The sequence below is a fragment of the Pseudophryne corroboree genome, chromosome 10 (genome assembly GCF_028390025.1).
Source record: "Pseudophryne corroboree isolate aPseCor3 chromosome 10, aPseCor3.hap2, whole genome shotgun sequence".
Lineage (NCBI taxonomy): Eukaryota > Metazoa > Chordata > Amphibia > Anura > Myobatrachidae > Pseudophryne > Pseudophryne corroboree.
The window spans coordinates 9,410,314-9,433,750 of NC_086453.1; the positions used below are offsets into that span (position 1 = coordinate 9,410,314).

Below are 23,437 nucleotides of genomic sequence, written 5' to 3' on the forward strand. Positions count from 1 at the left end.
GGAGGCATCAAATCAACCAAAACCTCAGGTCACTGACACTTGGAGGAAGCCCCGGGTTTGTTACCTTTGTAAAAGAGAAGGGCATTATGCCAGCAACTGCAACAGCCCACATAAAGTCAGACCCCCTAGACAGAGAAATTAGCAAAATTATGACACACCAAATTATAATCAGGGATCATATAGGAAGAATTTTGGGCCACACCCATAATATATAGTCAGGAAAGGTGATCGTTAGGACTGATGGTAAACCTGAGGTAACGGTTAATAAATTGGGAGGTCATTCCCTGAAGACACAGGAATGACCGAGTGAAACGTTGTAAATGTATCTGTAAAATGTTTTTTCTCTAACGTCCTAAGTGGATGCTGGGGACTCCGTAAGGACCATGGGGAATAGCGGCTCCGCAGGAGACTGGGCACATCTAAAGAAAGCTTTAGGACTATCTGGTGTGCACTGGCTCCTCCCCCTATGACCCTCCTCCAAGCCTCAGTTAGATCTCTGTGCCCGAACGAGAAGGGTGCACACTAGGGGCTCTCCTGAGCTTCTTAGTGAAAGTTTTAGATTAGGTTTTTTATTTTCAGTGAGACCTGCTGGCAACAGGCTCACTGCATCGAGGGACTAAGGGGAGAAGAAGCGAACTCACCTGCGTGCAGAGTGGATTGGGCTTCTTAGGCTACTGGACATTAGCTCCAGAGGGACGATCACAGGCCCAGCTTGGATGGGTCCCAGAGCCGCGCCGCCGGCCCCCTTACAGAGCCAGAAGGCAGAAGAGGTCCGGAAAATCGGCGGCAGAAGACGTCCTGTCTTCAACAAGGTAGCGCACAGCACTGCAGCTGTGCGCCATTGCTCTCAGCACACTTCACACTTCGGTCACTGAGGGTGCAGGACGCTGGGGGGGGGGGCGCCCTGAGACGCAATAAAAACACCTTGGATGGCAAAAAAATTCATCACATATAGCTCCTGGGCTATATGGATGCATTTAACCCCTGCCAGAATCCATAAAAAAGCAGGAGAAAAGTCTCCTCAGCACACTGGCGCCATTTTCCCTCACAGCTCCGTTGGAGGGAAGCTCCCTGTCTCTCCCCTGCAGTCACTACACTACAGAAAGGGTTAAAAAAAGAGAGGGGGGCACTAATTAGGCGCAGTATTAACTATACAGCAGCTATAAGGGGAAAAACACTTATATAAGGTTATCCCTGTATATATATAGCGCTCTGGTGTGTGCTGGCAAACTCTCCCTCTGTCTTCCCAAAGGGCTAGTGGGGTCCTGTCCTCTATCAGAGCATTCCCTGTGTGTGTGCTGTATGTCGGTACTTTTGTGTCGACATGTATGAGGAGAAAAATGATGTGGAGACGGAGCAGATTGCCTGTAATAGTGATGTCACCCCCTAGGGGGTCGACACCTGAGTGGATGAACTGTTGGAAGGAATTACGTGACAGTGTCAGCTCTGTATAAAAGACAGTGGTTGACATGAGACAGCCGGCTACTCAGCTTGTGCCTGTCCAGACGTCTCATAGGCCGTCAGGGGCTCTAAAGCGCCCATTACCTCAGATGGCAGATATAGACGCCGACACGGATATTGACTCCAGAGAAAAAGATGACCTTACACCCCAATTTTTGACCCTGCAACAACAAACCTTGGCCACCACCTGAAAAAAATAAACATTCCACCATATTAATGTAACCCTTCCCTTAATATCTTGGATAAAGGCTGTCTATGTATTATATTAAGGGATGATTACCCAATTGTTGAGCCTCCACTCATTATTGTGACAATTAATTATAGTTAAGGCTTGCTTGAGTAAGCCTTTTTCCCTATACCTAGTATATTGGGGGTCATTCCGAGTTGTTCGCTCGTTGCTGATTTTCGCTATGCTGCGATTTGTTGCTAAATGCGCATGCACATGGTACGCAGAGCACATGCGCTTAGTTATTTAACTAAAAACTTAGCAGTTTTGCTGTTGTTCGCGCGGTGCTTTTCAGTCGCACTGCTGATCGGTGAGTGATTGACAGGAAAGGGGCGTTTCTGGGTGGTAACTGAGCGTTTTACAGGAGTGTGCTAAAAAACGCAGGCGTGTCAGGGAAAAACGCAGGAGTGTCTGGAGAAACAGGGTGAGTGGCTGGCCGAACGCAGGGCGTTTTGTGACGTCAAACCAGGAACTAAACGGACTGAGCTGATCGCAATCTAGGAGTAGGTCTGGAGCTACTCAGAAACTGCAAGGAAATACTTAATAGCAGTTCTGCTAATCTTTCATTCGCACTTCTGCTAAGCTAAGATACACTCCCAGAGGGCGGCGGCCTAGCGTGTGCAATGCTGGTAAAATCAGCTAGCGAGCAAACAACTCAGAATGACCCCCATAATTCCCTTATGGCAGGGACGTGCGGTGAGCTAAAAGGCTAAGGAGGCACTAGCTAGCACTAGAGCCAGATTTACACACAAAATATGAGCCAAAGCGTACATCTGGGCATTATACACAGGTGCAGCAGTATAAGCTCCTATAAATTTGGTGAGTTTTGATCAGAGAGGTGCGGAAAAGATAGGTAGGTGAGGCACTGCCTCACCTGCCATAGACTTTTTGCTCCAGAGTTTTGACTATAAAAATGATTAGAATAATGTAAAGAAGATATTTCAAACATATTCTTTGTATTTTTCATATACTTTATACAATCAAAACTCTGGTACAAACGTAAGTATGACAGGAAAGGCTCTGCCTCACCTGCCTCACCCCACCGCCTTATGGTATAAATACATATAATATAATATAACTGTCTCTTTTCCCAGGATCTTCAGACCAACTTCCAGATGGACCAACCAAATATATATGGCAAGTATAACACTTTAATGTTTAAAACTAAATGAATTAATATACAGTAACAGATCATCAATTATACATACACTTTTAAGTTATTAATCCCTGCTAACCCCTCTTAAATTAGGCCTATACAAAGTACATGCATGCAATACAAAAAAATCCCTTTAATGTGACACCCTCAGGTGTTAGAGTGACCCGGGTACTCTAAGGGGGATATTCAATTGTTTGAAAAGTCAGTTGGGTGTATGTTTTTTCCTATCTAATAGACAGGAAAAAACAGACACCCAACCGACTTTTCAAACATTTGAATTCCCCCCTTAGGGGGTCCTTCCGAGTTGATTGCACGCTGCTGATTTTTGCAGCGCAGCGATCAGGTTACTACTGCGCATGCGTATGCACCGCAATGTGCCCGCGCGCCGTACGGGTACAAACAGCATCGTTGCTGGGCAATGCTTCTAGCGACAAATCCATTCGCTGGGGTGCTCGCAAGGAGATTGACAGAAAGAGGGCGTTTCTGGGTGTCAACTGACCGTTTTCAGGGAGTGATCAAAAAAACACAGGCGTGCCAGGAAAAACGCAGGCGTGGCTGGAAGAACGCAGGGCGTGTTTTTGACGTCAAAACAGGAACTGAACAGTCTGAAGTGATCGCAAGCGCTGAGTAGGTTTAGAGCTACTATAAAACTGCACAAAAAAACTTTGCAGCTGCTCTGCGATCCTTTCGTTCGCACTTCTGCTAAGCTACAATACACTCCCAGTGGGCGGCGGCATAGCGTTTGCACGGCTGCTAAAAACTGCTAGCGAGCGATCAACTGGGAATGACCCCCTTAGTTCAGTATGTCTAACACTACTCTTTAGTAATAACACTCAGTTCTCCCTTTAATCAGTGAAGAAAATGCTTGGCTCTGTCTATTATTGTAGCAGTTACTTTCTCCTAAAGTGCTACTAATGTTTCCTCTTTGGCTGATAACAGAAAGTAAAGTATCTATTGTAGCTCATAACATCAGCCGTTAACTACCAGAGGATTTCTATCCTTTCCTCAGTGAATATGCAGCTATAGCTGTCCAGTTCTATACTAAACTCCTATAAAGCTGATATAATTAACCCTTGGTATGCTGTGTGCTTTTGTCCCTTTGATACAGCTGCGGCCTTTTATATTCCAGAGTAAATATAACTTCTCTGTTCCTGCAAGGCTTATGTAAATTATCGCTGTCACCAGAGGTGTAGCAAGGTGTCATGGTGCCTGGAGCAAGGTATGTTGTGGTGCCCCTCCCCTTTACTGAATTGGGGGGGTGGCCAACATGTGACTGACAGAAACTGAAATAAATTACACTAACGGAAATGCATATATATATATATATATATATATATATATATATATATATAATAAAAAAGGGTGTAGTACTGGTGACCGGCGGTCTCCTGACCACCAGTCACCTTACCGACGCCGGGATCCCGGCAGCATACCGACGCCGGGATCCCGGCGGGGAGGGGCGAGTGCAGCAAGCCCCTTGCGGGCTCGCTGCGCTCGCCACGCTGCGCTCGCCACGCTGCGGGCTCGGTGGCGACCTGCGGTCGCCACGGGTTCTATTCCCACTCTATGGGTGTCGTGGACACCCACGAGTGGAAATAGTCCCTTTTGGTCGGCAGCCGACCATCGGGATAGTGAGCCGTCGGGCTCATGGAGGAGGTCATGTGACTGTCGGTCAGCTGACCGGCGGTCACATGAATACCACCCAATAAAAAAAAAAATATATATATATATATATATATATATATATATATATATGTATGAGAAAAAAATGGAGTGCAAAGAGCGCCTATTAGTGTTTAAGTCAGATAATTTGTGTACACACAATTCACCCTGTGAGGCGTGGGAAGTTAGAGATAATTAAAATAGATTTAAATAAAAAGAAATGACTTAGCCTCTCTTAAACATCTTCAGGTTTAATGGCACTTCTGAACATGTAAAATTAAAAGAGAAACAAACATAGTGTGTACTTTCTCATAAATGTTTGCAGCAAGCCCTTAATTAGGAACCTAGCTGGTTCCAAGAATCATAACAGAGCATTTTAAAAAGGTAGACAAATTTAATACATAGTCCTGAAGCAAATTTAGGTAACAAACGTACAAGATAAAAACATATAAACGGCTTATCTGTCCACTATGGGCAGTTAGGGATAGGTAGCAAATCCCTGTCCCAAATATATTCAATATAAAATCCTGAAGCAAATGCAGGTATCAAACATACAGGATAAAAACGGTTTATCTGTCCGCTGCGGGAAGTTAGGGGTGAGTAGCAAGCTCCAGTCCCGACGCGTTTCGTCCCAATGTAGAGGACTTCATCAAGCGGATAAGTGATGGGAGCAGTGAAGGATATTTATAGCACCAATAAGTGGTCACACGGGAGGCAGGAAGTTTTACCTCACTTCCTGTGACTCGGTGATGTGTCAGCGCCGTGGCTCTGAAGGTCTTCTTGCACTTTCCTGCTGTCCGCTGATGTAGGTTCGGTGTCCTCGTAAATCTCCAACGCGTTTCAACCGATTAGGTCTTCCTCTGGGTCAGTATTAGGGTACAGCACAGGTGATAGTAATCATACAGTAAGAGGGAAGTGCAGGAGCAGAGCATTGTGTCCTCCTGAAGAGGGACATGTTGGGAGGTATGACATAGGTATGAGCACTGTGTTAGGCGTGACGGCTCTCCGAGTAACAGTCTCGGCCGCCGCGCCTCCCTGTTCTCCCGCACGGCGCCTAGCAATGCCAGGACACCGTGCGCGCTGAGCCGCCGGGCGCCTAGCAACGCCAGGACGCTGGGCGTGCTGAGCCATCGGGTCCCTGGCAATGCTAGGACGCCGTGCACGCCGAGCCACCGGGTCCATGGCAACGGGGACGCCACAGGCGGACCGCGTTCCCCGTTACCATGTGAATCAAGTACACCTGTATAGCTCTGAGTCCATCACCAATTAGGTTCCCTGCAGCTATTGGAGGGCTCCCTCTTATATTCTGTCTCAGTGCATTACACAGACGCCGGTGATAGCTTCCTGTGAGCTGTTCCTGCTCTGGAGGAAATTCCCTGTCCGGTGTTCTGTAGTCTAGTCATCTTGTTCCGGTGGTCCTGACACCTAGTGTCGGAAGCCAATCCTTGTACTTCTCCCTGCCTTCCTGCCGGTCATCTCCTGCATTAGAGATCCGAAGATTCCGATTCGCTTACGGTTTTGTCCCGGTGTTGTGAGTAGCGGCCTTCAGCCGCGCCTGGCGGCCTGGGCCGTGGAATTCCGTTTATTCTCGTTCCTTTTGGTGTTTTTGCGGAGGTGTTCCGCTACAGCTGTCCTTCCTGGTATACGGTGGTGCCGTGTAGGGTTTGGATAGCGTACCTTGGTTTTCTTTCCCTTTGGCGGCTGTGCCGCACATACTATTAGTTTGTTGTTCTGAAGTAGCCCCTAGCTCAGTTTTGTGTTTAGTTAGAGGTCCCCTTGTTATAATCCCGTCTCCATTTACGCCTTGTCCCATACTAAGACCGGGGGGCATCGGAGTTGGGCAGACCTAATCCACCCTTCAAACGCGGCTGCCGTGGGCCCAAGAACACATAGTCTCGCAGGCGTAGACGGATCACGCGGGTGAAACAACGGAGTTAGGTTGCTAGGGGTTATTGCTTATACCAAGTCATCATTTCAGCGTCACGCTCTTGTGCTCGGGACTACCACTCCGTATCATCCATTCGGAGCACAAAGAACGCAACATTATCACCGGCCCAAAAAAGAAACAAACAAAATTAAACTCTCTCCTCATGAATCCCAATCAGCTTTTGGCCAATCAGATTCAGGAACTCACCCAGATGGTGCAGGAAGGTCGCAGGAAGATCTCCTGCGGGCTTCCCCGGGTGTGACTCCTGAACCAAAAATGCACCTTCCCGATCGCTTTTCGGGTAACCGAAAATATTTTTTTAATTTTAAGGAAGCCTGTAAACTGTATTTTCGGTTAAGGCGCCAGTCTCCGGGTACAGAGTCTCAGCGGGTGGGCATTGTGATGTCTTTGCTTCAAACCGATCCCCAAACCTGGGCGTTTGGGTTAAAATCTGATGATGCAGCGTTACAAACTGTAGATGCCTTCTTTAAATCACTAGGCTTATTGTATGATGATCCAGATAGGGAAGCATCAGCCGAAAGCCACTTACGTGCACTTAGGGTAAAAATCTCGCTGAGGCATATTGTACGGAATTTCGCCGTTGGTCGAACGACTGTGGCTGGAATGATCCTGCCCTTTGCAGTCAGTTTCGCCTCGGTTTGTCTGAAGTAATTAAGGATAGTCTTCTTCAGTATCCAGTTCCGGAGACTCTGGATGAGCTCATGGAGCTTGCTGTTAAGATTGACCGTCGTCTCCGGGAACGGAGGGCTGAAAGAGGGGCTAGTTTCAGGTTTAGTGCATGTGTATATGCTTTCCCTGAGGACGTCGAGGAGCCTATGCAAGTGGGTCTCTCCCGGCTGTCTCCAGATTAAAGAGCCAGAAGGCTAAATTCGGGGCTCTGCTTATATTGTGGTGGGAAGGGACACGTGGCGCGTAACTGCCCAAATAAGCAGGGAAACGCTCTGACCAAGTGAATTGGGAGGGGGTTCACTTGGGTCTGCAGTTAATCTCCTCAAATGATTCCTTGTTAGTTCCTGTAAAAATTTCTTCTGGAAGTCGCAGTTCGTTTGTGTCAGCCTTCATTGACAGCGGAGCTGCTGGGAATTTTTTGGATCTTGCCTGGGCTCAGGCTTTGGGAATTCTGCAGTCTCATTTAGATAGACCTATCACCATGCACGGGTTAGACGGTGATCCTCTCTCTAATGGGGTGATTACTCATCGCACCCCTCCGGTTCAACTGACAGTGGGGGCCTTACATTCCGAGAAAATTGAGTTTTATTTTACCCATTGTCCGGCTGTGCCTGTTGTTTTAGGTCATCCCTGGCTCGCCTTTCATAATCCCACCATAGATTGGCGATCTGGGGAAATTTCCCAGTGGGGTCCCTTTTTGTGTTAAAGAATGTATTTCTCGTCCAGTCCGGGTCGCTGCTGTCTCTCTGGAATTTATACCTTCGGAATATCAGGACTTTGCTGATGTTTTTTTCTAAGGGTAATGCAGATATTCTGCCTCTTCATCGGTCATATGACTGCGCCATTGACTTAGTCCCCGGTGCCACTCTGCCAAAAGGGAGACTATATGCATTATCTGGCCCCGAGACTAAGGCTACGAATGATTATGTACAGGAGAGTCTGAAGAAGGGGTTTATTAGGCCCTCGAAATCTCTGTTAAGTGCAGGGGGTTTTTTTGTTGAAAAAAAAAGACGGTTCCCTTAGACTGTGTATTGATTATCGGGCCTTGACTAAAATCTCTATTAAAAACACTTACCCCTTGCCGTTGATTTCGGTACTGTTTGACCAGCTCCGAACGGTTATTTTTTCCAAGATTGATCTTAGAGGGGCCTACAACCTCATCCGAATAAGATCTGGGAATGAATGGAAGACGGCTTTCAGTACACAATCTGGACATTACGAATATCTTGTAATGCCATTCGGTCTGTCTAATGCTCCTGCTGTGTTTCAGGATCTTATTAACGATGTCCTCCGTGACTTTCTAGGGAAGTATGTGGTCGATTATTTAGACGACATTTTGATTTATTCTGAATCTTCCGAACAGCATGTGGTCCATGTGCGACTAGTACTTCAGAGGTTACGGGAGAATCACTTGTACGCCAAATTGGAGAAATGTGATTTCCATTTTTAGGGTATATTATTTCTCCGAGGGGGTTTTACATGGAACCAAAGAAACTCCAGGCAATCCTAAGCTGGACGCAACCCACTAACTTAAAGGCTATCCAGCGATTGTTAGGTTTTGCAAATTATTATAGGCGTTTTATTCATGCCTTTTCAGATTTAGTTGCTCCTATTGTGGCGTTGACTAAGAAAGGAGCAGATCCTTCCAATTGGTCGCCTCAAGCCAAATCTGCCTTCCAGGCCCTAAAACAGGTCTTTGTCTCAGCTCCAGTACTCAGACACCCTAACCCAGATCTTCCCTTTATTGTCGAGGTGGACGCCTCAGAGGTTGGAGTGGGAGCCATCCTTTCTCAAGAAGACCCAGAGTCTCTGGTGTTACACCCTTGTGCCTTCATGTCCAGAAAATTCTCCTCCACATAATCCAACTATGATGTTGGTAATCGAGAGTTGCTGGCAGTTAAATGGGCTTTCGAGGAGTGGAGGCACTGGCTTGAGGGAGCGAAGCATACCATTACTGTGTTTACTGACCACAAGAACTTGCAGTATATTGAATCAGCAAAACGGCGAAATGCTCGGCAGGCGCGCTGGGCGCTGTTTTTTACTCGATTCAAGTTCATCATCACCTTCAGGCCCAGTTCTAAGAATACCAAAGCCGATGCCCTGTCACGTTGTTTTCTTATTGCTCACAATAACCACTCTTCCGCAACCCCCATTGTCTCATCATCCGTCATCCGGGCCGGCCTCACACAGGATTTATTCACACAGCAAGTCCAGCTTCAGCAGCAGGCTCCCAGTGATACTCCTGCTGATCGTCTCTTCGTCCCTGAGTTCTTGAGAGGCACTGTCCTTGCTGAGTTTCATGATAGTAAGGTTTCTGGTCATCCTGGTATTGCTAAAATCTTGGAGTTAATCTCTAGCTCGGTGTGGTGGCCTAATCTTTCCAAGGATGTAAGGGAATTTGTCCTTTCCTGTCAGGTTTGTGCTCAGCACAAGATATCCCGATCTCTACCGGTCGGGCAACTCATGCCTCTTGCTATTCCACTCAGGCCATGGTCACACATTTCCATGGATTTTGTGGTGAATCTTCCTCTTTCATCCGGGTTCCGGGTAATTTGGGTAGTGGTGGACCGTTTTAGCAAAATGGCCCACTTCATTGCTCTTCCCCGATTACCCTCCGCTCATCTGTTTCTCCGCCATGTCTTCAGGCTTCATGGTTTACCCGTGGATATAGTCTCAGACCGAGGACCACAATTCATTGCCCGTTTTTGGAAACATTTTTGTGCCTCATTAAACATGAAACTCTCTTTAACTTCTGGATACCATCCACAGTCTAACGGACAGACTGAACGTGTTAACCAGTCACTAAAACAATATTTACGTCTTTATTCTGCCAAACTTCAGAACGATTGGTCAGATTTTCTTCCTCTGGCCGAGTTTGCCTATAATAACTCTTGCCATTTTTCCACCAAGGAGTCTCCGTTCTTTTCGGTCCTGGGCTTTCATCCTAGAGCCAATTCCTTTACCCCTCATTGTCCAGCTTCTTCATTGACCTTAACTTCCCGTCTCAGAGTTATTTGGAGGAAGGTACACCTTGCCCTTAAGAAGGCTGCTTTCCGAGAGAAAGTTTTTTCTGATAGGTCCCGACGCCCGTGCACATTTAAGGTGGGGGGAAAGGTGTGGTTGTCAACCAGCAACATCAAGCTCCGACAACCCTCAGCTAGATTGGGACCCAGATTTATTGGACCATTTCTTATTGTCAAGAAAGTCAATCCAGTGGCTTTTCGGCTACGGTTGCCTAAATTAAAAAAAAAAACTTAAAATCGGCAACACTTTCCACTGTTCTCTTTTGAAGCCATATATTTTTTCCAAGAGATTTCCTCGGAAGACTTTCCAGGGTAGATCTCCGGTGGATGTTCATGGTCAACAAGAGTTCCTTGTGGAAAAATTCTTAGATTCTACGTTTTCTCGTGGTCAGCTCTATTTTTTGGTTCATTGGAAAGGGTATGGCCCGGAGGAAAGGTCTTGGGTCGTGGGCAAGGATTTACATGCCCCTAGACTCAAGAGGTTGTTCTTTCAGGAATTTCCTCAGAAACCCGGATCTAGGGGTTCTTTAACCCCTCCTCAAGAGGCGCGACGGCTCTCCGAGTAACAGTCTCGGCCGCCGCGCCTCCCTGTTCTCCCACACGGCGCCTAGCAACGCCAGGACGCAGTGCGCGCTGAGCCGCCGGGTCCCTGGCAATGCTAGGACGCCGTGCGTGCCCAGCTGCCGGGTCCATGGCAACGGGGACGCCACAGGCGGACCGCGTTCCCCGTTGCCATGTGAATCAAGTACACCTGTATAGCTCTGAGTCGTGCAGCAAGGCAGCTGCACGACATCACCAATTAGGTTTCCTGCAGCTATTGGAGGGCTCCCTCTTATATTCTGTCTCAGTGCATTACACAGACGCCGGTGATAGCTTCCTGTGAGCTGTTCCTGCTCTGGAGAAGATTCCCTGTCCTGTGTCCTGTAGTCCAGTCATCTTGTTCCGGTGGTCCTGACTCCTGGTGTCGAAAGCCGATCGTTGTACTTCTCCGTGCCTTCCTGCCGGTCATCTCTTGCATTAGAGATCCGAAGATTCCGGTTCGCTTACGGTTTTTCCCGGTGTTGTGAGTAGCGTCCTTCAGCTGCACCTGGCGGCCTGGGCCGTGGAATTACGTTTATTCTCGTTCATTTTGGTGTTTTTGCGGAGGTGTTCCGCTACAGCTGATCTTCCTGGTATACGGTGGTGCCGTGTAGGGTTTGGATAGTGTACCTTGGTTTTCTTTCCCTTTGGCGGCTGCGCCGCACATACTATTAGTTTGTTGTTCTGAAGTAGCCCCTAGCTCAGTTTTTGTGTTTAGTTAAAGGTCCCCTTGTTGTCATCCCGTCTCCGTTTACGCCTTGTCCCATACTAAGACCGGGGGGCATCGGAGTTGGGCAGACCTAATCCGCCCTTCAAACGCGGCTGCCGTGGGCCCAAGAACACATAGTCTCGCAGGCGTAGATGGACCACGCGGGTGAAACAACGGAGTTAGGTTGCTAGGGGTTATTGCTTATACCAAGTCATCATTTCAGCGTCACGTTCTTATGCTCGGGACTACCACTCCGTATCATCCATTCGGAGCACAAAGAATATAACACACTGGGTCAGTATTAGGGTACAGCACAGGTGATGGTAATCATACAGTAAGAGGGAAGTGCAGTAGCAGAGCATTGTGTCCTCCTGGAGAGGTCATGTTGGGAGGTATGACATAGGTATGAGCACTGGGTCAGTATTAGGGTACAACACAGGTGATGGTAATCATACAGTAAGAGGGAAGAGCAGGAGCAGACCATTGTTTCCTCCTGGAGAGGTCATGTTGGGAGGTATGACATAGGTATGAGCACTGGGTCAGTATTGGGGTACAGCACAGGTGATGGTAATCATACAGTAAGAGGGAAGACCAGGAGCAGAGCATTGTGTCCTCCTGGAGAGGTCATGTTGGGAGGTATGACATAGGTATGAGCACTGGGTCAGTATTAGGGTACAGCACAGGTGATGGTAATCATACAGTAAGAGGGAAGAGCAGGAGCAGAGCATTGTGTCATCCTGGAGAGGTCATGTTGGGAGGTATGACATAGGTGTGAGCACTGGGTCAGTATTAGGGTACAGCACAGGTGATGGTAAACATACAGTAAGAGGGAAGAGCAGTAGCAGAGCATTGTGTCCTCCTGGAGAGGTCATGTTGGGAGGTATGACATAGGTATGAGCACTGGGTCAGTATTATGGTACAGCACAGGTGATGGTAAGCATACAGTAAGAGGGAAGTGCAAGAGCAGAGCATTGTGTCCTCCTGGAGAGGGTCATGTTGGGAGGTATCCATCCGCCCTGTTGTTAATCCGTCTTTGGAGGCAGTCATTGCTGCTATTGCATAACAGAAGATTCTGAGCAATTGGTCATCACCCCTATATCTCATTCTCAGTGGTAGTTACAATGCTATTTACAATGATCTACTACCCTACACAGGCTATGCCCCCAGATGTGGGGAACTGGGTCATATATATATACGACAAAAGGGTACTCTGTGGTGCTGTGTGAATGTGGACTAAGCTGCACCCCAGAAAGAACCTCCTGTTAGACAAGGTTCAATAAATAGAGATATGGAAAGGAAAATCTGAGTGCACTATAGATGATTGTACTGTTAATCACATCTGTCTGATTAGCATACACAAGATTTCAGAGACTCAGTTTTTAGTATTTATTGCATAAAAATAATTTTTACACCATGTATAAAATCACAGTATAGTTTTTCAGTTTTTTTGACAATACAATTCACACCATTAAGCAGTATACATCAAATATAGACTCGGCGTTATTGACTGACTTATATTCACAACAAATGGTGACAGATGGATACAGTACGTGAAAGAACCCAATGCGTTTCATCCCTTTCAGGGACTTCTTCAGGGGTATATATCAAATGCCAAATGTTTTGAAAATATCCCGAACGGACATGGACCTCACTGTGTATATCGTTAAAAATAGGTATAAAACCAAAATGGTAATATCGAATGGCCTACTGACAGGATTCCGCATTTAGAAAGGAACCATGTTTTTAGGAGTATGGTCTAGTGACCAAACATATGTTCAGATACAGAATAGCTCTGACTCTGTATAGAAAGCTGATGAACAACTTCAAATGATAACCGCTCCACAATGGGAAGACAAGATAAACATATAGTGGTCCTCTCAGAGTTCAGAGTGATACCTATATATATATATTTTATACAGGTACAAGGCTGTAGTGCACCTGGAAATGTACAACAGTTAACACACTGATGACCATCCCTACCAGCATGGGAACATATCCAGACACACTGGACTGGTTACATGGGGAGGGGCATAAAGTTAGATCCACCAACTACTTCTTTCTATTGGCTGAATGTTACACCATGGCCCTCATTCCGAGTTGTTCGCTCGTTCTTTTTCATCGCATCGCAGTGAAAATCCGCTTAGTACGCATGCGCAAAGTTCGCACTGCGACTGCGCCAAGTAACTTTACTATGAAGAAAGTATTTTTACTCACGGCTTTTTCTTCGCTCCGGCGATCGTAATGTGATTGACAGGAAATGGGTGTTACTGGGCGGAAACACGGCGTTTCAGGGGCGTGTGGCTGAAAACGCTACCGTTTCCGGAAAAAACGCAGGAGTGGCCGGAGAAACGGTGGGAGTGCCTGGGCGAACGCTGGGTGTGTTTGTGACGTCAACCAGGAACGACAAGCACTGAACTGATCGCACAGGCAGAGTAAGTCTGGAGCTACTCTGAAACTGCTAAGTAGTTAGTAATCGCAATATTGCGAATACATCGGTCGCAATTTTAAGAAGCTAAGATTCACTCCCAGTAGGCGGCGGCTTAGCGTGTGTAACTCTGCTAAATTCGCCTTGCGACCGATCAACTCGGAATGAGGGCCCATATTTCTTTCCTTGGGATCTGGGCAGATTTCTTATGCTAATTCCTCCCAGTCCTGGACCCTGTCTGCCCCAGATATAGTTATACGCCCTCCTCTCCATACACCTAGTGCAGCATGGAGGGGCTCAGTGAGGGCGGCAGTGTAGGTGTGTAAGTGTCTGATGGGGTCACCCAGAGAATAAAAGGACAGCTGTCCTGCCTCATAATCCAGGTATACCCTCACTCTGTCACAGGGAATATTACCAGCTAACGGGATATCTGTACTGTCATGTAGCACTGAACACTCATTATTAAACCTTCTCAAACACCAGGACTTGTTATTATCTCCAATTAATGACTGATTCCCTCTTCTGTCTATACTGGGATAACACATCCCCACCCTCCAGCTCACTGACTTACTGACATCCACCTCCCAGTAATGTCGCCCTGAGGAGAATCTCCTGCTGCTTATTACCTGAGGATGACTCTGAAATCTCTCTGGTGTTACTGAGCGATTCTGGTTTATGTGTGAGCTGGATGCAGTTTTCCTGTCACCTGATATCTGTACATCATTAGCAGCTGTGGTTACATCCAGTAATATATCTGTATCTTCCTGCACATAGATCCCTGTATTTATCCCTGTTATTATATCAGATAATGTGTGTAATGTCCCTGAGATAAGACCCACATCCAGATCTCCTGCACCACGGACCTGGCTATCATGTCTCTCTGTGTCCTCAGTGTCACACAAGTCCCCTGTGTCTGGTTCCCGTAAGACAGTCACTGGATCAGACATATTACACAGCTCCTCAATGTGACGCATCTTCCCGGACAGTTCGTCCTTCTTTATTTCCATCTGCTGGATCAGATCAGCGACTGAGAGTGAAAAGCACTGTTCCTGCCTGGAGATCTCACTCAGGACTCTCTTCTCCAGGTCTTTCAGCTGTCTCCTGATGTCTCTAAACAGGGCATTGACTCTATCTGTTAGACCTACTACTTTTCCCTGATCTTCTCTCCTCCGCTTCTGCAGACTATGGATTCTTTTCTCAGTGTCCCCTCTCTTTGTGGTCAGTTTCTGAAGAACATTTCTCAGCTTCTCCTTCTTCTTCTCAGAGGCCTCATCCAGCATCTCCACCAGGTGTCCCCGATGTTCTCCGGCCAAACTGCAGGACACGCAGATACAGACATCATCCTCAGTGCAGTAATACTCCAGGATCTTCTTATGTACGCAGCATTTCCTGTTACCCAGGGCAGTGGTGGGGTCACATAAGACGTGCCCTGCTGACTTGCTGTGTACCCGCAGGTGATCATCACACAGAGAAGCCTCACACAGCTGACAGGATTTAGCAGCAGGTACAGGAGAGTGAATACAGTAAGTGCAGAGGTACCCAGTCTCCTCCTGATCTGGCAGAGTAGACAGAAAACTCTCCGCTATGTTACACAGAGTTATGTTCCTCTGCAGTGCAGGACGCTCCTGAGACTCTGCTCTGCAATCAGGACAGCTATAAACTCCTGTGTCCTCCTGTGCATCCAGCACACGATCAATACAGACCCGGCAGAAGTTGTGCCCACATCTCAGGGTTACAGGATCTGTATAAATGCTCAGGCAGATGGAACAGTCCAGCTCCTGTCTCAGATCAGCAGACGCCATTACTGGCAGCAGGAGAGAGAAATAAAGGTTAAAGTCTCTGACACTCAGATACTAATGTGGTCACATTCTGCACACAGGGCGAGGCTGAGCTGTCACTCACATTATAGCTACAGGCTCAGTTATACTAAGGGAAACACCCACAATATAAAGGGACATCATGCAGAACATTGCACTTAGGACCTTATTCAGAGATGAACGCAGATTGCTGTATACGCAGCCAGATCCGCGTTCATCTCTGCAAATGCTGGGTGCCGCCCAACACAGGGTAAGGCTGCCCAGCATGTGTAAAGCCACAACCCGATGTATAGTTTGGCAGACCCTCCAACATGACCCGCCCCACTAGGTACAAAAAGCTCTGTTTCTGGACTTCCCTCTTAATTTATGATTTCCATCACCTGTGTTGAACTAGTTAAATGATAAGAATGCTGTTTCTTCACAGGTGATTGCAATAATAAATTAAGAGGGAAGTCCAGAAACAGAGCATTTTGTACCTAGTGGGGCGGGTCATGTTGGAGGGTATGTATTGGGTCATTATCATACAAATTTATGATTTTGACGCATCGTGTGCACATCGTGCATGTTTTGGGTACGTTTACAATGCAATGCGCGGCCCCGATGATCATACGTTGCATCCTCATATGTGCAGCCCATATTATCTGTCGTAATTGTATCAATATTGTACCATGTTTAAGGCACATATGATGGATTGTTCGATGGAACATTGGATCAGCGTCATTTGAGTGACATTTTCCAGGGACACTCCCATCCGCCATGTTGCTGCAGGAGAGCAGGACACAGCACACCATTGATTCAAGTGATTCACGCCCGGATTATACAGCATCTGGTATGTATTTGCATTTCAACAATGCACACTGTCCACCAATGGTTGTTGATACCTAGAGAGGATTTTTTTTTTGCCCCTGTAGACTCTGATCAACTTTTGTTTGTACATACACACTGACCACTAATGTTTTATTCATACTTGCCTACCTGCCCCTCTCCATGAGGGAGAAAATGCTCTGTTCCTGGACTTTACTGGTAATGTATGATTGCCATCACCTGTGGTGAAACACCTTTCTTATCAACTACCTAGCTCACCACAGGTGATGGCAATCATACATTACCAGGAAAGTCCAGGAACAGAGCATTTTCTCCCTCATGGAGAGGGTCAGGTAGGCAAGTATGGTTTTATTAGGGTGGTCTTCAGTTTGCCGGCTGTCGGGATCCCGGCGCGCAGTATACCGGTGGCGGAATCCCGACAGCCAGCATACCGACACTTTTTCTCCCTCTTGGGGGTCCACGACTTCCCTGGTGGGAGTATAAATAGTGTGCCAGCAGCGTGGCGAGCGCAGCAAGCCCGCAAGGGGCTCATTTGCGCTCGCCACACTGTCGGTATGCCAGCGGTCGGGATCTCGGCGCCGATATGCTGGTCGCCGGGAGCCCGGCCGCCGGCATACAATACTACACCCGTTTTATTATGCAGTACTGACACACCCTGTTAAATATACTGCTACTGTCCACCTTTCTTTTGTGGTGCAAGTATGCAGATACTGTACCCCAAATGCATATTGGGGGTAATTCCAAGTCGATCGCAGCAGGAATTTTGTTAGCAGTTGGGCAAAACCATGTGCACTGCAGGGGAGGCAGATATAACATGTGCAGAGAGAGTTAGATTTGGGTGGGTTATTTTATTTCTGTGCAGGGTAAATACTGTCTGCTTTATTTTTACACTGCAAATTAGATTGCAGATTGAACACACCCCACCCAAATCTAACTCTCTCTGCACATGTTACATCTGCCTCCCCTGCAATGCACATGGTTTTGCCCAACTGCTAACAAAATTCCTGCTGCCATCAACTTGAAATTACCCCCATTACCCACTAGTGCACAGGTTCTCAAACTCGGTCCTCATTACCCCACACAGTGCATGTTTTGCAGGTAACCCAGCAAGTGCACAGGTGTATTAATTACTCACTGACACATTTTAAAAGGTCCACAGGTGGAGCTAATTATTTCACTTGCGATTCTGTGAGGAGACCTGCAAAACATGCACTGTGTGGGGTCCTGAGGACCAAGTTTGCAGACCTATCATGCACTAGTGTCTTCTCATGTGGTTTTAGTATGCTGATGTGGTGCAAAGGTGATTTTTCAGATACTGCACCCCAAACTAGTCAGGTACATATAAGTGCATTATATACCATTAAAGTATCAAATATGGATTTCAATCACACAAAGGACAGTGCTTGTTAATTTTTAGGTAATTATTATTTTTTAATTGTCCTTTGTGTCATTGAAATCCGCCTACCAAACTGCTGCACCACCCACCTCCTCAAACCAAACTACTGCTGCACCAGCCACCTCCTCCAACCAACCTGCTGCTGCACCACCCACCTCCTCCAACCAAACTACTGCTGCACCAGCCACCTCCTCCAACCAAACTGCTGCTGCACCAGCCACCTCCTCCATCCAAACTGCTGCTGCACCACCCACCTCCTCCAACCAAACTGCTGCTGCTGCACCACCCACCTCCTCCAATCAAACTACTGCTGCACCAGCCACCTCCTCCAACCAAACTGCTGCTGCACCAGCCACCTCCTCCAACCAAACTGCTGCTGCTGCACCACCCACCTCCTCCAACCAAAGTGCTGCTGCACCAGCCACCTCCTCCAACCAAACTGCTGCTGCACCAGCCACCTCCTCCAACCAAACTGCTGCTGCTGCACCACCCACCTCCTCCAACCAAAGTGCTGCTGCACCAGCCACCTCCTCCAACCAAACTGCTGCTGCTGCAACACCCACCTCCTCCAACCAAAGTGCTGCTGCACCAGCCACCTCCTCCAACCAAATTGCTGCTGCTGCACCACCCACCTCCTCCAACCAACTTGCTGCTGCTGCTGCTGCACCACCTACCTCCTCCAACCAAACTGCTCCTCCACCCACCTCCTCCAACCAACCTGCTGCTGCTGCACCACCCACCTCCTCTACCAAACTGCTGCACCACCCACCTCCTAAAACCAAACTGCTCCACCACCCACCTCCTCCAACCAACTTGATGCTGCTGCTGCACCACCCACCTCCTCCAACCAAAGTGCTCCTCCACCCACCTCCTCCAACCAACCTGCTGCTGCTGCTGCACCACCCACCTCCTCCAACCAAAGTGCTCCACCACCCACCTCCTCCAACCAAACTGCTGCTGCACCAGCCACCTCCTCCAACCAAACTGCTCCACCACCCACCTCCTCTAACCAAACTGCTCCTCCACCCACCCTGCTGCTGCACCACCCACCTCCTCCAACCAAACTGCTCCACCACCCACCTCCTCCAACCAAACTGCTCCACCACCCAACTCCTCCAACCAACCTGCTGCTGCTGCACCAGCCACCTCCTCCAACCAAACTGCTCCACCACCCACCTCCTCCAACCAACCTGCTGCTGCACCACCCACCTCCTCCAACCAAACTGCTCCACCACCCACCTCCTCCAACCAACCATCCTGCTGCTGCTGCTGCACCACCCACCTCCTCCAACCAAACTGCTCCACCACCCACCTCCTCTAACCAACCTGCTGCTGCACCACCCACCTCCTCCAACCAAAGTGCTCCACCACCCACCTCCTCCAACCAAACTGCTGCTGCACCAGCCACCTCCTCCAACCAAACTGCTCCACCACCCACCTCCTCTAACCAAACTGCTCCTCCACCCACCCTGCTGCTGCACCACCCACTTCCTCCAACCAAACTGCTCCACCACCCACCTCCTCCAACCAAACTGCTCCACCACCCAACTCCTCCAACCAACCTGCTGCTGTGCTGCACCAGCCACCTCCTCCAACCAAACTGCTCCTCCACCCACCTCCTCCAACCAACCTGCTGCTGCTGCTGCTGCACCACCCACCTCCTCCAACCAAAGTGCTCCACCACCCACCTCCTCCAACCAAACTGCTGCTGCACCAGCCACCTCCTCCAACCAAACTGCTCCACCACCCACCTCCTCTAACCAAACTGCTCCTCCACCCACCCTGCTGCTGCTGCTGCTGCACCACCCACCTCCTCCAACCAAACTGCTCCACCACCCACCTCCTCCAACCAAACTGCTCCACCACCCAACTACTCCAACCAACCTGCTGCTGCTGCACCAGCCACCTCCTCCAACCAAACTGCTCCACCACCCACCTCCTCCAACCAACCTGCTGCTACACCACCCACCTCCTCCAACTAACCTACTCCACCACCCCCTCACCTCAGTGTATTATCAGCTTTTCTGGAATCTGAGGACAGTCCGGATTTGTTTGCACAATGATGTCCGCCCCTCACCAGTCATCTGCAAGTATCCTAATCCCTGATAAGTATGGGGCTGCATGGTGCTTTTTGGCATAGATTCAGGCCAAACACATGCTGCAGGTGCAACTGAATGGGGCCAGGCCATTGAGGTTGCACCTGCAGCATGTGTTTGGTTGTCCATCCTGAAATCTGTGTCAAAACCACTGAGCAGCAGACCGCCCCATATTGATCAGGGATTGTGATACTTGCACATACTTTTTGTGTCAAAAATGTGTCATGTGGGCATAGTTTGCAATATTTTATATAGTTACACTTTTATATATTTGTATATTCTGTTTTATAAATTATTTGTATTTAAGCAGCTGTGCTGCCCACAAACACAAGACAAAATAATGTCAAAAATAAAAAAAGTTTTGCACTGAAATAATTACACAATAAAAATAAAAGTTTAATAAAACATTTCTCTATAAAAAGTGTGGTATGTTTTTTTTTTACTTACCTTACAATAAAGGAACTGCAGCACCTTGACGATAACCTTGCAGGTGTCAGGGATAATGCACCCCAAAGCTTGAGCGAAGATACAGGTCCCAAACTTGAGGTCTTCAAATAGATGTCCCTCAACATAGCCACGAGCCTCTCCCCAGCAGGGATGTCCCTCCAGAACTTGGGGTGTCCTGCCTCCGGATATAGGGGGTCACCAGATGCAGCAACTACTGGAAGGTGGCGTCGTCCATTCGCAGGAAGTTGCGGTAGTCCTCTGGGTTATTCTCCCTAATCTCCATAAGCAGGAGCATGTAGGATCAACTCTCCCTCTCCAGCAACCAATCCTTTGTCCAGCAGGACCTCTCCCTCCTCCTCCTATGCTGGGCCCTCTCCCTCTCCTCACTCAGCTTGAGCAAAGCATAGGACATCAGAACTCTATAGCGACAGGGATCCATCACCACACAGAATGCAGGATAGCGCACAGGAGATAGAAACACTTTGTAATGCCAGGCAGAACAAAGCAATGCACAGTAGCAGCAGGGTAGAAAATTAAATCAAGCCTCACCTACACAGATTAAGCAAGTGCACAGAGCTAATATGGCACCTGCTTTATATACCTGTGTGTAAATTTAGCCCACATCTGTAAGATGATTCTGTGCTTTTTGTGAGGCATACAGTGGGTCGTGAAACGATCCGTCGTATGGGGGCATACGATGGGACTTAAGATTGTATGTACATCGTGTCTATGTACAACTACCTAGCTGCCGGCATTGTGATGTCACAGAGATACTGTCTAGCTGCCTGTAGCTGAATGCATTGTGATGTCACAGAGGTACTGTCTAGCTGCCTGCAGCTGAATGCATTGTGATGTCACAGAGGTACTGTCTAGCTGCTCGCAGCTGAATGCATTGTGATGCCACAGAGGTACTGTCTAGCTGCCTGCAGCTGAATGCATTGTGATGCCACAGAGGTACTGTCTAGCTGCCTGCAGCTGAATGCATTGTGATGTCACAGAGGTACTGTCTAGCTGCCTGCAGCTGAATGCATTGTATGTCACAGAGAGGTACTGTCTAGCTGCCTGCAGTTGAATGCATTGTGATGTCACAGGGGTACTTTCTAGCGGCCTGCAGCTGTATGCATTGTATGTCACAGAGGTACTGTCTAGCTGCCTGCAGTTGAATGCATTGTGATGTCACAGAGGTACTGTCTAGCTGCCTGCAGATGAATGCATTGTGATGTCACAGAGGTACTGTCTAGCTGCCTGCAGCTGAATGCATTGTGATGTCACAGAGGTACTGTCTAGCTGCCTGCAGTTGAATGCATTGTGATGTCACAGAGGTACTGTCTAGCTACCAGCAGTTGAATGCATTGTGATGTCAGAGAAGTACTGTCTAGCTGCCTGCAGTTGAATGCATTGTGATGTCACAGAGGTACTGTCTAGCTGCCTGCAGTTGAATGCATTGTGATGTCAGAGAAGTACTGTCTAGCTGCCTGCAGTTGAATGCATTGTGATGTCACAGAGGTACTGTCTAGCTGCCTGCAGTTGAATGCATTGTGATGTCACAGAGGTACTGTCTAGCTACCAGCAGTTGAATGCATTGTGATGTCAGAGAAGTATTGTCTAGCTGCCTGCAGTTGAATGCATTGTGATGTCATAGAGGTACTGTCTAGCTACCAGCAGTTGAATGCATTGTGATGTCACAGTGGTACTGTTTAGCTGCCTGCAGCTGAATGCATTGTGATGTCACAGAGGTACTGTCTAGCTGCCTGCAGCTGAATGCATTGTGATGTCACAGAGGTACTGTCTAGCTGCCTGCAGCTGAATGCATTGTGATGTCACAGAGGTACTGTCTAGCTGCCTGCAGCTGAATGCATTGTGATGTCACAGAGGTACTGTCTAGCTGCCTGCAGCTGAATGCATTGTGATGTCACAGAGGTACCGTCTAGCTGCTCGCAGCTGAATGCATTATGATGTCACAGAGGTACTGTCTAGCTGCCTGCAGCTGAATGCATTGTGATGTCACAGAGGTACTGTCTAGCTGCCTGCAGCTGAATGCATTGTGATGTCACAGAGGTACTGTCTAGCTGCCTGCAGCTGAATGCATTGTGATGTCACAGAGGTACTGTCTAGCTGCCTGCAGCTGAATGCATTGTGATGTCACAGGGGTACTGTCTACTTGCCTACAGATGAATGCATTGTGATGTCACAGGGGTACTGTCTAGCTGCCTGCAGTTGAATGCATTGTGATGTCACAGAGAGGTACTGTCTAGCTGCCTGCAGTTGAATGCATTGTGATGTCACAGGGGTACTGTCTAGCTGCCTGCAGTTGAATGCATTGTGATGTCACAGAGAGGTACTGTCTAGCTGCCTGCAGTTGAATGCATTGTGATGTCACAGAGGTACTGTCTAGCTGCCTGCAGTTGAATGCATTGTGATGTCACAGAGGTACTTTCTAGCTACCAGCAGTTGAATGCATTGTGATGTCAGAGAAGTACTGTCTAGCTGCCTGCAGTTGAATGCATTGTGATGTCATAGAGGTACTGTCTAGCTACCAGCAGTTGAATGCATTGTGATGTCAGAGAAGTACTGTCTAGCTGCCTGCAGTTGAATGCATTGTGATGTCACAGAGGTACTGTCTAGCTACCAGCAGTTGAATGCATTGTGATGTCAGAGAAGTACTGTCTAGCTGCCTGCAGTTGAATGCATTGTGATGTCATAGAGGTACTGTCTAGCTACCAGCAGTTGAATGCATTGTGATGTCAGAGAAGTACTGTCTAGCTGCCTGCAGTTGAATGCATTGTGATGTCACAGAGGTACTGTCTAGCTACCAGCAGTTGAATGCATTGTGATGTCACAGTGGTACTGTTTAGCTGCCTGCAGCTGAATGCATTGTGATGTCACAGAGGTACTGTCTAGCTGCTCGCAGCTGAATGCATTGTGATGTCACAGAGGCACTGTCTAGCTGCCTGCAGCTGAATGCATTGTGATGTCACAGAGGTACTGTCTAGCTGCC

The 23,437-nt window shown here is 48.0% G+C and overlaps 1 protein-coding gene across 1 annotated transcript; it reads right to left on the bottom strand.

Annotated features, from left to right (window-relative positions):
• Nucleotides 1-13,650: 13,650 nt before the first annotated feature.
• On the bottom strand, nucleotides 13,651-15,965 carry LOC134966881 (E3 ubiquitin/ISG15 ligase TRIM25-like). Its single transcript, XM_063943919.1, has one exon. It carries the CDS (start codon nucleotides 15,658-15,660, stop codon nucleotides 14,065-14,067), a length of 1,596 nt encoding a protein of 531 aa, XP_063799989.1. The 5' UTR covers nucleotides 15,661-15,965; the 3' UTR covers nucleotides 13,651-14,064.
• Between the last annotated feature and the right edge of the window lie 7,472 nt (nucleotides 15,966-23,437).